This window comes from Drosophila sulfurigaster, chromosome X (assembly GCF_023558435.1).
Source record: "Drosophila sulfurigaster albostrigata strain 15112-1811.04 chromosome X, ASM2355843v2, whole genome shotgun sequence".
NCBI classification, from domain to species: domain Eukaryota; kingdom Metazoa; phylum Arthropoda; class Insecta; order Diptera; family Drosophilidae; genus Drosophila; species Drosophila sulfurigaster.
In genome coordinates, this window is record NC_084885.1 from 6729180 (window position 1) to 6745629 (window position 16450).

Here is a 16450-nt window from a genome sequence, read left to right on the forward strand (position 1 = left end):
GAAATAGAAAGAATTATCTTAACTAGGGGAGGTTCATAAGAGCTAAGCAACTTTCGGAAGCTAGTATTGAAAGAAATAAACATCGGTTTTCAAACAGAATTTTCACCCGAATCGATGTGTTCATACAATTGCAAATTAGCAAAGCGTGCTTTAATAAATAAATGAAAATGCATAATAAAATATTAATATTAAATAAAAATAACAAAAAAAATCTTAACTAACATACACAATTACTATTGCTAGAAATGCGATTTCGAACTAAGTAAATTTGGTAATTTTCGTTGCATCGCCGCTGGGTAGCGATTTCTTTACAATGCGACGTCCCTCAGGCGCTCCTTCCCCTCCCTTGGAGTTGCGCTTGAAGAGTCGCATGCTGGGCACAGCATATGCTAGCGTATGCCGCTGCACTGGACGCGATTGCTGATGCTGCTGCAGTAGCCGGAGAACCTCCCAGCTGGGTATATACGAGTCCAGCAGCGATTTCGATTCACGACCAGCAAACAGATCAGGCGTTGGATCTGGCTGCGAGGGTCTGAAGGGCTTCGCATAGCCTGAGCTGTAGCCAGTTGCGCCTGGTCGACGCGTTGTGATGCTTATAAAGCTGGGTGGATAGGGCAATGGGATCCGTGGAGCTGTTGCATAGTTGCGCTGTGGCAGCGGAGCGTAGGCAAATTGCTTTGATTGGGGGGGGGGAATTGGTGATAATTGACTGGGAGGTGGATTGTATGTGGATCGTAGGGGCTGCTGTTGCTGCTGCACGTAGGTGTACGGTGGTCGCAGTGGACGTGGCACTAGTCTGGGCAGTGGGCGTGGCAGGGCATTGTCATTTAGATACTGCACGCCATTTAACTGAAGCTGCAGGTCCAGATCAAAGGGAACAATGGGTTGAAGCAGTCGCGTTCCCGACTTTATTGCTGCTGCCGTCGTCGTTGTTGTTGTTGCTGCTGTTGGTGTTGTCGCTGGCGTGGGCAAGCTAGAGAGAGAGAGAGAGAGAGAGAGAGAGAGAGAGAGACGGGGAGTGTCAGTTTAATGGCATTTAACGAGCTGCTCTTATCTAATCTCAGCGATTTATTATGGCAATCATTGCTGCCATTTGTCGGAAGCCAACGGCGGCAATAGTCGTGAGTGAAACTGGCGTTTCAACACCCACCCACACAATACATCCCCCCCCCCCCCCCATCTGCGGGTCCACTGCACATATCTATCAGCAACAGCAATTAAGCTGGCATTAAGTGCGCGGAATTAGACCGCAGCCAGACCTAAATGTCTTTAAGGGCCTACTTTGGACTTGCAATTTGCACCCATTTTGCAGCCAATTCAATTGACAAATGAACGATACTCACAACAATTTGCCTGCCAACAGTTGAACGATAAACGTAATTCAATCTTGAGGTCCGCACTCTGAAGTGGTGATTTTTATTAGTGTATAAATGTTGCTAAAATCTAATTTATACTTGAGCATGATTAATATGCGTTCACCTTAACAAAATTCATAACATTATTATTTTGTAGAATGTATTTTTGTTCTACCCCAACTAGAATTATTTGAGGTGTAAAATTATTCAGTACGTATACGTAATATGCGCAAAGCTAAGCATTTTGATGCAAAGTACGTATACGTAATGTATGCATCCCAAAAATATTGGTGACTAATTTGAAAATAATGACTTCAATTGTAATAAACAACAATATCTACTTCATTTTAATAATCAACATGATACTCTTATTGATGATTATTTTTAAATGTTTTGCCGGCTAATTAATTGAATTATTCTAAACATAGAGTCTTTACCTTCAAATTTAATTTTTGCTTCGAATAATTATTATTGCGAAACTGACTTTACAAATATCTAATGTACTCTGTTTAAATTCAATAAACATCTAAACAATCGGGCTTAAGCATTGCCTAGGAACTCTAAGGTAAAATATAGAATCTTATAAGATTGATTTCAAATAAATTTTAAAATAGAAGAGCAAAAGTATTTTTGCTTCCAATATTGTATATTCTTTTATAGTACTTAATCAATATTATTTTAAATGTAATATGCTTACATAATATTACAATTAGTGTATGAAAAAAGGCCATCAGTGAAGGTATTTTGTTACTTGACATTACCTACTTCATAATAAATGTATCGAAATACTATTGAGTTTTTAATACCTATAAGGCTTGTGAATAAAATGTTATTCTATTAAAAAACGTATTATTTAATTATATTTATTTAAAAACCTGCATTAGGCCGATGTCATAATCGGGTACAAATCTTTTTGGATTATTTGCGTAATACACGTTTCTTCTCATCGAGAGCTCTAATATCTGTCACGCTATTTAAAATTACAACGGAAATGTTGGAGTGCGCAGATATTGTTAGCAATCACAACGAAATTCGATGTTCTCACGCTTAAAACATTGACTATATAAGCACTTGATGCGTTAAGTTACAACTTTAGTCAGCGCGTGAAATTATATATTTGAATAATGCTGCGATTGAGCGTCTGGTTACCTTTGTTGTTGCTGCACAGCAGTGTCGTCTGCGTGTTATCACGGAGAACATGGGACTTTGAAATTATTTCGGGAACTTACTACTCATCCGATGAGGATTTAGTGAAGGTCAGAGACGTACATTTGAATTGGATCTCATTAGGTAAATCGGTTTTTTCAGCAACAGTCGAGGTTAATTACGTGGTCAATGAGGATACGACGGTGAGCTAGTGCTTAATTATTCACAATCGCTTTAAAATTAATAATTGATTATGAATTCAGTTTGAATTTCTTATGTTTTATAGTCGAAGGGGTCGAACCAATGAATATTTTCAAAGCCCTTACCAGATACCAAAACAAAAATTAACCCAAGCCTTTTTGGACAAATATTATAATGTCTACGTGAGTTCGAATTTGGAGAACTGTTCAAATATTTTGAAAACAGTCAAGCTACCAATAGAGGCAAGAACGTACATATTAGAAAAATGTTCTTTGAGTGAAAACGGGTTTCCCGATTTCCTACCTTATGGATATTATAAGTTGTTTATGGCGCTTTATGAGGAAGTCTTTTATGTCAATGTTACCTGGTTTGTTAAGGTGACGCCGAAATTGTTGTAGTGATTTAATGATTCTTTAAATAAAATTGCATCTGCAAGTTATGTGCATCATATTGGCTTTCAGTTTTAAACGCCCACTTCATATTCATATAATATTCATCTTCATATTCATATTATACGAATAAAATAATGTTTCATCTAATATTCATATTATACATATAAAATAATGTTTCACGTTAAAACAAAATAAAATCTAAGATATTAACATTTATCGAAGTTGTCTAGTTTTTAGTATATCTTACTCAACGTTCTGTAAATTACAGAAATAAAATTTCTACTAAAATACATGTTTTTATTTGTCACGTGTTATGAGTGCATGAGATTTCATAATTGTAATCAGATATTACGTAATTGTAATCAGAGTTCATAAATTGATAAAAATAAGCGTTATTCAAGATACCATCGAGCTGCCCATTTTGAAGTTGAAACTTCAAACCGCAAATCGCATAAAAGTCGACTCTATAATATTTGTGAACATTTGTAAAATTGAGATTAATAATTAATGATTTGTATGCCTTTATGCAACTTGAACACAGTTTATATAATCTTCGGGTAAGAATCTCATTTAGATATAAATGAACATTTGTCAATTTCTCACATATACTTGTATTGAGAATTCACGAGCTAAATTTAATTGCTCACTCTTGCCTAATTATTGTGGTAAAACTTTTGATTTCCGAGTATCGTCCACTTGAAGATATAGTAAAGTTGTGTTAGGAAATAAATTGAAATAAATAATATTATAATATTTAATATGTATAAAATAAATTTATAATTATATAAATGTGTAAACTCTGAAGCAAAATAAGTGTTGTAGCAACAAGGTCTGCAACACAGCGCATTAAGCTTTAGTTTCGTTTGGTTTGAAGACTCACTAAAAGTTGAGCTACAAATTGGTTTTTGCGCACACTAAAAGCTTTAGTTTTCGCTGCAGCTTTTAGTGGCGAAACGTTGCATACTTACACGACGTTGCCATTGGGGCCACCAAGCAGTAGCAGACTGTCCGGCAGGTGAGAGGGCAGCGCGTAGCCAGCGCTGAGCTGTTGATGTTGCAAATGCAATTGCCGCAAGCGCTCGGCTTGCTCCAGTTGAGCGGCATCATGCACATAGCTGGGTGGCACGCTGGCTGCCACACTAGGATGCCACTCGTAGTGGTTGGGCAACAGTGGCGGACGATTGAGATCGAAGGGATGCGGCTGCTGTAGCTGTTGCTGTTGTTGCTCCTGCTCGCGTTCCAAGTCCTCCAGACTCAATTGCAACGATGTATTCTCATCGTCATAGACTCGCGAAGGCGACAACACGGCGCGTGCGGCTGGCAGCACTGCGAGCAGTGCCCAGAGCAGAGATAGTTGCTGTAAATGAATGAAAGAGAAAATAAACAAGTGAGAAAGCAACAGTCGAGTGTGCTCAACTCTGAGATACCTGTTATGCATTTTCAATAAAAGCAAAACATCGTTGTAATTTCGTAAATGCACCATATATATACATACGTGGTATGTTATCTATACACCAAATACGAATATATTGTACTCTATGGTATATTTAAAAATTATAGTACAAATACTGAAATGTACCAAATTCTATATTTGGTATATTATAGATATATTTGATATATTATCGATGTAGTAAATACGGCTTTCAGTACATTTTAGTATTTGTACTCACTCACCTTCAGAAATTTACCATAGTGTAAAAAATAGTCAAATATTTGGTACATCGATATACATAGCTTTCGGTATATATTAGAATTTTCACTCTTTGTACTACTTCATTTAAAATATACCATAGAGTAAGAAATATTTCAGATTGTCGATCAAAACAGTTAAGAGCCGACTGTACAAGATAGACGGACATCTTGGCTGTTGACGCTGATTAAGAATATTTGTATACACTATAAAAGATGGGAGATGACTCATTCTGCTTGCCTTATTCGCTATGTTAAAACCCGCACAGGTGCGAAAGGAGTTACACTTGATACATTAGTTGGTCTCCATTAGAAGGGCATTCACCACACGACGACGACGACAACGTCGACGGCGAAGTTAAAGTCAAAGTAATTTTTTTTTTTTGGTGGCGGTGAAAGGTTTTCGCTCAACTTGCTGCCTTTCGCTAAATGCGGCCGGTTGCCACGCCCACTCGCGCTTAGTGATGCGTTTAATTGAGTTTTTATTTGGCTGAAGGTGAATTTTTTGGGTTTGTCTGCAACTCTGACCAGTCAAGCGTGGCAACACCGGCGAAGCAAATGCAAATTGAACCGCTTTGAGTGTAGGTGCAGAAAGAAGTTGGTTGCAGAAGCTGGAAATGGGAATCAGCACAAGGCCAAGTGAAGCGCAGAACGACGGCTGATAAGCTGGCATCCTTTCTAAAACATAAATGCAGACCAAAAATGTAGCCAAACTAACGGCCAGTTGTCACGGCATTAACTATACTATATGTTATGTATGTGTACGCAACAAATTCCAGCTAAACTAGAGATTGCAACATCCCACTGCATTCGAGATGCGGTCTCAAAATTGAAGCGGCCGAAAATTGCAATGCTCAACGATGGTACTCAGAAAAACAATCTATGAAACTATAAAAAAACTAGTTGCAATTTTTGGTTTGCAACTGAGGCAGCATTCACAAAACGCCCCGGGGCCAGCAAACCGCAATCACACCAGCACACCAGCAACCAGCAACCAACAACAACAGCGACATGCGCAACCACAGCATCAGCATCAGCATCAGCAACAGCATCAACATTTGGCATCAGGCATTAAGTTGAGCGTCATCATTATCTTGAATGCGTGCGCCAGTTTGGCGCGCTGCTCTCTAATTATTTTGGCCACGGCAGGCAGCTGGTAATGATCGGCCAGGTCACATGAGCTGAGCCACCAGCACAGAGAGTCTTGGTGGTGAATTTTAAATGCAAATGCAGCTTGATTAATGGCTGGCTGCCTCTAATGCTACTGATGAACTGCCAAATGCCATCGTTAACGTGCGTAATTTGCACACCTTTTGTCTTTTGCTCCCACCTTCCCCCCTCTGGCAATTCTCGACGCAAACAACAAAAGCTGCTAATCCGTTGAAAAAAAACCGAACAACGAACAACGTAAGAAGCAAACTCAAAGAACTGCAACGCTAATCAATCATGGACTTGTCTATGGCATTCAGTGGATGTCAGCCAGCTACTGGGCGGTCTCTGTCTTAAGTTGTCTATTAATGTTCTTGAGTGTAGCTCACAAATCGCACCTCTAATTGCAATTTTCATTCAAATTGTGTATTCAACCTCATCCATTGCATTTAGTTGTTAACTTATGTGTTTTTGGCATTTCAACTTGAACTTTGTGCAAACTTCTTAAGGAGTACTTAAATTGAGCTTGAAAATGTTAATTGAAATTTGAAGTAGGGCAACTAAATTATAATACGCCAAAGAGGATTACAAAGTCTTTGAATATTAGCTAGAAATGTAATTAAGTCTTGAACTTACAAGATTCTAAATCAGCAAAGAAGGTTATTAGCTAAATAGACATAGTATTTAGTTATTGAAAATGTAAATTTTAATAAAATTGCTCAATAAAAAGAAAAAAACAATATTGCTGTAGGTATATACTATGGTCAAGAAGGAGTAAAGATCATTAAACTGAGGATGTTAAAAAGTTTTAAGTAATTGAGTTCAACAACAATTAATTGTATTTTAATTAGTACTCATCGAATACAAGAAGTAATTATTTAGAATAAATAATGAAAACATAAAGAAGTAATTATATAGAATTATCATTAGCGAGAACAAAATTAATGTATAATGAATTAATAGTATAATTTAACACCTCAAGATGTTCTAGTTCAGCCTTCATACTTATTTCCGTACTATTTGTTATCTCTAAAATATGCTAAATCAACGTAAAATAGTTGGTACCAACATGTTAAATTAATGAACATATATTTTAATAAATTATATTAAAAATAAAAAATTGTTCTTTATCCTTTCACGTTATTTAAGTAGAAAATACTGTTTGCAAAATTTTGGATACAAAATCACAACTCTCACTTGGGTTTCCTTCCTAACAAATATTAAAAAATTTGAATGTTCAATAATTCCTTTAAGCTTTAATCCAAGGTTTGAAGTCAACAGCATTCAGAGTGATATTACACGATTATAAACGCACCATTTTAATTTGTTTGCACTTTGTGTTTGTTTAACTGAATAACACCGCAAAAAATTGTATTACACTTGTTGCTTTATCAACACTTGTTCCTTTAAACAAAACTAAAAAACAAAACAAAAAAATAGCGGTAATAATACAAAAAATATTAAAACGAAACCGAAAATCGAATTCGAATGCGAGCAACTGGCAATTGCGACTGCGACAGAGCGTTGAGTGAACTGTGCGTTTTATACCAAAGCAAGAGGCGACGACTTGGCCAACAGCAAAAGTAACAACCAACAGCCAAAAGCTAAAAGCAATAGCATCAGCAACAGCCAACAGCCAACAGCGTGCAGTTCTGCAGCGGCCCAACAAGTGGACGCATTGTTGGCTATAAGAGAGTGAGTGAGTGAGTGGCAAGCTAGCAAAAAAAAGAGACGGAGAATGAGAGGCAGAAAACTTGGTTTGATTGTTGACTGCTGAAATTGTTGAGTGCGCTGTTGTCTGGGCTGGGTGTAGTAATGCAGATGAGCTGCGAAACAGCGACGCGGCGTTGAAGGATTTCAGCCGAGTTGAAGCGCCCAGAAAAGTGAAGCGAAAAAACAAAAAACAAAAACAAAAGCACCAACTGAAAGCGCCAAGTGCGCGCAATTAATTGAAATGGAAAGTAAATAGCAAACAGCTTGTGGATATTCAAATTGAATTCATTTCAAATTCAAATACCGCCCAACAAAACAACAGCAACAACAACAACGAGAGCACAACAATCATCAAAGCTAATTTACGCATTTAAAAGTGTTATAACAACTTCAGCCATGGGCGGCCTCAGCCCCCCCCCATCATCAGCAGCAGCACCGCAAACACACTTGCGACAAGCATTGAAAGCATCCCAGAAACATGACCATTAATTGAACTACATACGAGTACAGTTGTTGCTGTTGTTGCTGTTGCCCCTGCCACTCAAAAAGAGGCAAAGATAGCACCAACCGTTCACTTCCGCCCTGGAGCCAATGTTAAAGTCACTTTAACTTCGACTTCGACGGCCAGTCAAAAGTTGCTCTCTCGCCTAATCAGACCCATCCACAAACCATCGAGTTTTCCCATTTTTAGAGTTTTTGGGGCCCCCCACAAGACGGTGCAACAAATGCTGGGCACGCCACGGGGCGTCATCATCGCCATTTGAGCTCGAAAGTTAATTGTGGCAATATGTACATCGATGTGGCATGTAATGCTCATCGATTTTGTGCCGCACTCAATGCGTGTTTGGGCATATCACAAGTGACAGACAAGTTGATGCATGTCAGTAGAAATATGATAGTGATGGATGAGGAGTTTGTAAATTATATTCAGAGTATTGAGCATTGCAATTTTGAATATTTAAATTTATGTTTAAATAAATTTAAGATTCATTTGTGATCAATTATAAATATAAATATTTTAAAAAGGAATTTACAGTTCAATGTTAACACAGTTTTGAAGCTTGTAGATTGTCCATTATAAATATCAAGCGAAAATTAAATACTTTCAACATAATAATTATTAATATTATTGAACTTTTGTGAATAATAAAATGTATTTCTAAAACTACAGATTCATTTGTGATAAGTATTAAATAAAAATATCAAGCTGGCATTAACTAAACAATTTCATAATAATTAAACTTATTTGCATAATCGTAGAAAATAAATTTATTTTATTGTTATTCAAATTTTAATTATGGCTAATCATAGCAAATACCTTTTTATAGCTTTAAATGTTATATTATATTCCTTACATTAATAATTATAGTATTATTATCACAGTTCATATAAAATAATTTGGATATAATAAAAGTAAATGTTAATAGCATCTCAGATCATAAAGAAATTCAAGAGCAGTCAATAAGTTTTCCATTTCGTAACAAATTTGACATTTTGTAGAGTATCTGTGTGTTGGATTTTTTCATTTGAAACGCCCCGTGGCATTTGCTCCACATAATGTTACAAGTGAAAGAAGCTTTTGAATATGCTTAGTTGAGTGCAAGATGGAGTGGTAATGAAAGCTCTTGTAATGCCAAATGAATTTGTCAAAATGTGACAATTAGATGGATGAATATGGAATACACGATTGCGTCTGGCTCCAAAATGCTTTTAGCTCTGGGCGAGTGGCCAATTGGCCGACTAACTGCTGCTTAACTGATGCACTGACTGACGCAACTTCAAGGTTGCCAACGTAATGTCTTGGCTTCGCTCTTTTTTTTCGTTATTTTGACTGACACATATGCGTAAAGTAAGCCCAACTATTACCCACGACTGTTCCGGAACGGGCGTGAAATTTCTGTGTTTACTTTCACAAAAAAAAAACTTAAGAAAATAAAAAACCAAAAAGCTGAGAAACGCCCTTAAACAATGGAAATGCATTCTGTAAGGCGGGCGTCGTGATATCTTGCGACGACCTTGTTCCGTATTTTGTTTACTTCTTTGTTTTGTTTATTTACCTTTCTTGGCCAATTTGTTGGTTTTGTAATAGATGCGTAGTACGCGCTGTAACAATTATACCGTACAATTAACGTGTCGTCAGGTAAATATTTAGATGGGCACAGAAAAAATTAGAGCAAACATTTATATAAGTACATTTATGATTTACAGATTTATTCTTTTAAGAAGTTTACAAAATGAATGTAATGTAAAATATATAACAATGATTATAGGGTATTTACGAGTTGAGCACTCTCTGGCTTTTAAGGTCTATAATTTATTCGTGGCCATTCAATAATATGACAATTATGCTTCTTAAGAGCTAAGGGGAGCAAAAAAAAAACAAAAGACTTAAACAACAAACTTGGCTTTGGAGTGCTTTGAATTTGAACGACGACAACAATCATAACATTATGGCCTGGCTCGGATATAGAGATGGGTATGAGGATGCGATGCTGCTCCCGCTGTGACCGTATCATGACCCCCCGCCCCCGATGGCAGATACTCGTTCATATTGAGACTGAACGTGGGCGGAAAGTGTTTGTCCTTGGTTTCGCGATTAATACGATAGCTGCTGCGATACCCAGCCACCGGACTAATGGCATTCGCATAGCCCTGCAGCCCGGCAGCGGCATAGTGCAACCCAGTGACTCCAGTGTTGGCGGGCAAAGCGCTCAGCTGCACCGCTGAGCTGCGTGTGGCAAAGTCGGGTGTTGCCCCCAAATTCGGGTTGAGTTGTGGCGGCGGTGGTTGAACGCCACCATTATTGGATGCTGCGGCTGCCGTTAGAAACGGACTGATGGGCACAATGATGGGACGCGTGGGTATCAACTGCAGATACTGTACGGTGCCGCTGCCATCCTGAAGCGTCTGTGCTGGCAAATACTGCATCAGCATCGGTGTGCTGGGCATGTTGGACAAAGTGGCAGAATCGCTGCCCTGCATGGGCGTGAAGTTCGTCTCCATTTCGGGCATCTTGTACGAGGGCTTGAATCCGATCTCAGCCGTTGGCTGCAATTGCGCTTGGGCCTGAGCCGAGGCGAGGCTGTCGTAGCTGCTGGCAAAGGCACTCAACGAATTGAGATGCGCATCCTGACCGCCGGAGCTGCTCGTTTTCAGCTGTTGTGTCTGCTGCTGAGCGAGCACGCTGTTCGGTGACTTGTTTGATTTGTTGGCAATCTCGGGACTGGAGACGGGAAGAGCGTGCAGCATTGGCAGCAGCAGCAGTTGGGCCAGCAGAAGCATACTATGGCTTTGGCACAGCATCTGCAACAAAGTATGGAGATTAAAGCGGGTGTATTAAAAAGAATAAGGATTGATAGTAAACTAATAATTGTAATATAAAATTATGCATTCAAATACAATTTTGATAAAAATGTTGCATTTATAAATACTACATTTTATTTTAAACTCGCATTCATTTTATAATCGCATTTTTTGCTCTTATGTTGAAAGTTTTTGCTACAAATTTTGCATTAATTTTATGAACAAATTTGTAGTAAATATATTGACTTTAATCCTCTTATCACTATTAACAAAAATCAAACCAGTTAAAGTAACATACTTTTCCTTCTCTGTATCTAGTACAAAGGTTACATCGATTGGATAAAATGAATGAATTGTTCAAGTCTGGCCGTTTGCTTGGCTTAATTAAAACTTATATAAGACAACTAGTTAAGTAAGATAAACTATTTCAAGTTTAATTTTTGGCACACGAGCTCAACCTTTGCCCTGCCCCCAAAAAATAAAAGATATAACTGAGCTGTAAGTGTAAGCGAACTTTTTGGTTTCGTTTCGTATTCGTTTGTGTTTTACATTTATGTTTTTTTTTTTTTGGGTTTGGTTTTGTTTTTTGAGTGTTAATTTCGTCTTTGGGTCTCATTCATTTTGGGGCCAAGCCCTGATGTGTTGGCTGCCATGTTCTGTGCGAAGATTGGCTTAAATACGTGAAAATAAAAGTAACAACAACAATGTGTGTAAGCATAACCACCAAAAATTCCATGAATGGACAACACAATATTTTGGACTGAAGTTCACTTTCACTTGTTGCGCTCTCTTGTTGTTGTTGTTGTTATTGTATTTATATTTTTGGTTTTTTAATTTGTAGTTTTATAACAATTATGCTTATGTTTAGGCGCAAACACTGTCTTCCCAAAAAAAACAATAACAATAATAAAATAACAAAAAAAAATGTAAAAAATTAAAAATAAATAAACAACACTGAATGCTTCACCTTTGCTTTGTTTTCTTGGGGCGTTTGTTTATAACTAATATCTTGTTATGATTGTTGTTGAATTGTTATATTTGGATTCGTTGCGTTTCGATTTGTTGTGATTGGCGAAAAACACTTGCACTTTTTTGCTGCAGCGAGCTGCGATTGTCAAGCGACGCGGTTTGATTAACGTCATTGATGCTAGCTTAGCGGCTTTTATACCACTTGACCAAGCGGAGCCAACCAGGCAGCAGCCACTCAACCAGGAGAGCTGCAAGTTGCCAAGCAAGAGGATTGCTGTGCGGGCAGCTGCAGGCAGCAATTTTCCTCAATTGCCATTAAAAGCAGTTAAACCAAAGCATGCCACATGTTGCAGGCGAAGCTGTTAGCTACTTACTTACAAATGTTTCAACAACAATGCGCCTTTGCGTGTCGCTTTTTAGTGGTTTTTGTTTATATTTTGCTTTGTTGGCCTTGACGTGGAAATCAAAAGCATTTGCAACGTTGCACATTCTGTGCACATTGTGGCATGTGCATCATTATTCATTTTAGACATGTTTCAAGTTCAAGTTTACCACTCAGCGTTACTCAGAGGTAACTAACTCATTAGCTAACTAGTTGTTATATTAAATACCCTATCTGCTGTGAGCTAAGCTGCGAATTTCATAGGCAAAGGCATAATTATTACTCTACTTAATTGCAGAATCGCATTTTCAATTCGTTCATTCACTCGACAGCCGCAAAGTTTGGTGGCATTTTCCAGGGTATCTTTTGTGTGAAGGCCACCTTACGGACTTGTTGGCGGCGTTTTGGTTCCGTCTTCCGAAACATGCTAAAACAAATGGGGAGGCAACTCCGCCTCGTCCCACAATTAGACGCTTGTGCCGCGGATGTCTTCCGCATTGCCACATGGCCATGATACGGTTAAACGGGTTTTTTTTTGTCTGTCTGTCTGTCTGTCTGTCTTTCTTTCTTTCTGTTTTGTCTGCTTTTGCAGCAACAAATATGCTTTCCCAATTTGTTTTATTTGCTGTTTTGCCGTTTGACGTTGAAGAAAAACCAACAGCAAGGTCGTCGCACACATTGATTTAGTAATCGTGGCGACAATTTGCAATTCCTTATCTGGGGTAAAAATCACGCTTACGAGGTAAATATCTTTTTAAATTAGTGGAAAGCAAATTTGTAATGGATTCATCTCATAACAATAAAATACATAAAATATTGAGTTCAATTCACTAAATTGAACATTATTTTAAAACAATATTATCAGTTTATAATTCAAAAAGTTATTAGTAACATTTTTCTTTATACTAATAGTAGTAACATATTTTTTCGAAAAGTCGAAGATTATTCTCTAACAAAAGGCAAGATCAGTATTATTAATAGATCTTTTCATAACGATAAAATATATTAAATATTGAAAATACAATATTCAGTTAAATAGTTAGAATTAATAGATTTTAGTTACGTTTTGACATTTTTGTTATTTTTTTGCAACAATTGTTCTATTGTATTATAAAAATATTTAAGGAATTGCAAAAGCAAATTTATAATGCATTTTAATATTGACGGGAAATAGATTTAAAAATGCATGCAGTAATGCAAAATAATATAATTGTTTTCCAATTTCAAAAGATTTTAGTAAAATCTCATCTTTTTATTTTTTATGGGACGATGGGTCGAAAATCATTATATTATAAATGGAAAGCTTTTTATTATTTTTTTTAGTGAAATTTAAATGTGAATAATTATATAAAACATATAAAAAAAAAAATATATATATATATATATATATATATATATATATATATATATATATATATGCATTTTTTTTCATTGCAATTATTGCCGTCTGTCTTTTTTTAGGATCTGCAATTTATCCCGATTTTTTCTCGATTTTATTATTTCTTACTCAGAGTTATTCCATTAATTAAAAATAGCTTACAAGTTTTATTTGTGCGTTATTTATGTATAATGAAAAACATTGTCCTCTCTCCTTTTCTTTAATTTCAACCAATACTTCAGACTGAAATTTATTCTGAACTTTTTCATGTTAACAAAAATAAAACAAAAGAAATGTTTTTAACTCGGTAAAAATTGTATTTTTAAATCAATAATTTAAGAACTCATCATCTATAGGAATATGGTAAAATTTTGTCTTAGCAGCAATGTCCAACTTGAAGGGAAAATGGGAAAGAGGTGCATAGCCAAATTGTTGTCAATTGAAGTCAGATGAGAGTGCTTGAAATGTGATTGATGTGACTGAGCTGCTCACACTCAGCTGACAAAGCTTTCTTGGCTCTCCTCACATCGCACTGGCCGGCTGCTATGCAGATCTGTTGAGCCAAAAGCCAAGTGGCAAAGATTATGATGCATTGATCGTTTAACGCTGCGCTGCCAATTGCTGTAGCCCAGATGAAGTTTGCTGGGCAATGCGGTGGCCCAGAGTGTCAGCCAGAGGAGACAGCAACCAATGACGCTGGTGATAAGACCCAACAGCCAATATTCGCAGGCGGCAAAGGTGTGATCGTCGTTGACCAGCAGCTGCAGGATGCCAATGATGGCACAATGGCATAACGATTCAATGCGGCACCACAATTTCGTGAGCATCAGATCGAGTGTTAGGCAGCAGATTAGCGTCTCCATGGCCAGGCGGAAGAGGATCGAGCAATTGCGACACCATTGCGGAAATATGTGCACCGCTTGCAGCACAGCACCGATGCATGCCACAAACAGCCAGCTGCCTAGCAAAGGAGCCGGCGAGCAGCGGGCGAGCAGAAAATAGTATGAGACGCCCATGACCGAGTGTAGGAGAATGGCCATGCTCAGAGCTGACATCGATAGTCCTTCCATTCTTAGTTTTATCTTCCTTTATGACTCCCACACGTTCTCTTTCTCCGCCTCTGTCTCTGTCTACCTCTACCTCTCTCTGTCAATCTTTGTGCGGTGCCAAGTGTCAGCCGTGCATCGTAGTTTTTCAATTTGAATTTGGAGTGTATGTTACTAAAAATAAACACAACTACTCGGATGTGGCATTCAAAACTGGCTTTGAAATCAAGGCAACACTTTTTTTCAATTCATTTCGCTTTCCTGACTTTTCTCGAAGCATTTCCATTGATGTGACTCCGGCACAGTTGGATTAGTCGCCTGTTTACTTTCATTTTTTATTGGCAAAAGCTGGTCAATTCCAAGGCATTTTTTTTTTTTGCCTGGAAGTGATGCAATAACAATCGTATAGCAATTCATCAAAATTTAAATAGAGGACTTTCGCATATGATTTACCATATGCGATTGCGATTCCAGTTTTATTGTACTGTTTATAATCTAAATTATGATCAATAGTGTTTTCTTTTTTTTTGGATTATTTTGTTATAATAAAATATAACGTTTATTTTTAAATATTTTATTTATTATATAAAGCTACAGTGCTATTGTAAAGATATGGAAGTAGCCATAATATATTTGATACACTACTTTTGAATTGTAAATAAATAAATAAATATATGATGAACTTAAGTAAGTAGGATCTAATTTATTTGATTTTACTTTAATGTATTTATTAGAGAAGATTTTTACGATTCTGTTTATGCAGCTCGATTAAAAGTTTTATTATTTTATTTTTAGTCTACATTCTTCTCTACAGTTTATTTTTATAATTATTTTAATTTGTGGAATATACTAATATAATTCTAAATACAAGAGTAGATAGAGAAGGCGTAATATATTTGATTTACAATATTATTATTTTTGTATATTTTAGAATTTGAAAGTAATGCAATTTGTTCAAAATTATTATATTTTATGAAATAACATTATTATATTTATTATTTTTAGGATCTTATCTGCGTTATCCTGAGTTTTTAAGAGGCTTAAATAACACCATATGGTGATATATTTATTAAGCATTAAGCTAACTCGCTGCAATATGGAGTCTTCATGATCATGTTTGAATAGTTGTCATAAAACATATGTTTTGTATTATTGTAAAGAGTAAAGAAATAAATAAATTTGTACAGTAGTTTAGTAGATATTTATCATTTAACTTTATTCAATTTAAAGAATTGCAAAAACTTACTCTACCGCAGCTCCGCATTTCATTGAGCATCTTTTTCACTGCGCTTTTCCTTGCCGCACTTTATCATCTCAGTGCTTATGGAATAAAATAAAAGTGTTGCTTTAACCCTTTGCCAAGTGCTTTAACTTTTACAATAACTCACCGAGCATATCCTGCTGCACCTGGCAGACAGGAAGGCAGTCATAAATCCTCATCAACAGCATGAAAATGTTGGTCAAATTAAATTTCCTTGCAGTCAGTCACTCCATAGTCCACAGTGTGCAACTTGCACAACAGCTGGACAGCAGTCCAGCAGAGGTTACACAGCTGGCAAGTAATTCGTCAAGATGTCCTTTGTGCCTCAACTCCACGTGCTTCTTTTGCCCATCTACAACTTATCTATACATTTATCTGTCTGTCTATCGAATAGTGAAGTGGAATGGAGTTTGGCTTTGGCTCTGGCTCTGGCTGCTTCCGAACGCCTTTTATGTCAACTTGTTGT

At 36.9% G+C, this 16450-nt stretch overlaps 3 protein-coding genes across 3 annotated transcripts; all 3 read right to left on the reverse strand.

Moving 5' to 3' along the window:
• Positions 1–150: 150 nt before the first annotated feature.
• On the reverse strand, positions 151–7509 carry LOC133848227 (uncharacterized). Its single transcript, XM_062283708.1, has 3 exons — positions 7248–7509; positions 4063–4451; positions 151–973 (listed from the first exon to the last, which is right to left on the reverse strand). The coding sequence occupies exons 1-3, from the start codon at positions 7248–7250 to the stop codon at positions 259–261; spliced, it is 1107 nt and encodes a 368-aa protein (XP_062139692.1). The 5' UTR covers positions 7251–7509; the 3' UTR covers positions 151–258.
• A 2341-nt stretch (positions 7510–9850) lies between these two features.
• Positions 9851–11977, reverse strand: LOC133848311 (uncharacterized). Its single transcript, XM_062283809.1, has 2 exons — positions 11916–11977; positions 9851–10948 (listed from the first exon to the last, which is right to left on the reverse strand). Exon 2 carries the CDS (start codon positions 10946–10948, stop codon positions 10094–10096), a length of 855 nt encoding a protein of 284 aa, XP_062139793.1. The 5' UTR covers positions 11916–11977; the 3' UTR covers positions 9851–10093.
• Positions 11978–13971: 1994 nt separating this feature from the next.
• LOC133848887 (uncharacterized) lies at positions 13972–14943 on the reverse strand. Its single transcript, XM_062284618.1, has one exon. The coding sequence runs from the start codon at positions 14745–14747 to the stop codon at positions 14172–14174; it is 576 nt and encodes a 191-aa protein (XP_062140602.1). The 5' UTR covers positions 14748–14943; the 3' UTR covers positions 13972–14171.
• Between the last annotated feature and the right edge of the window lie 1507 nt (positions 14944–16450).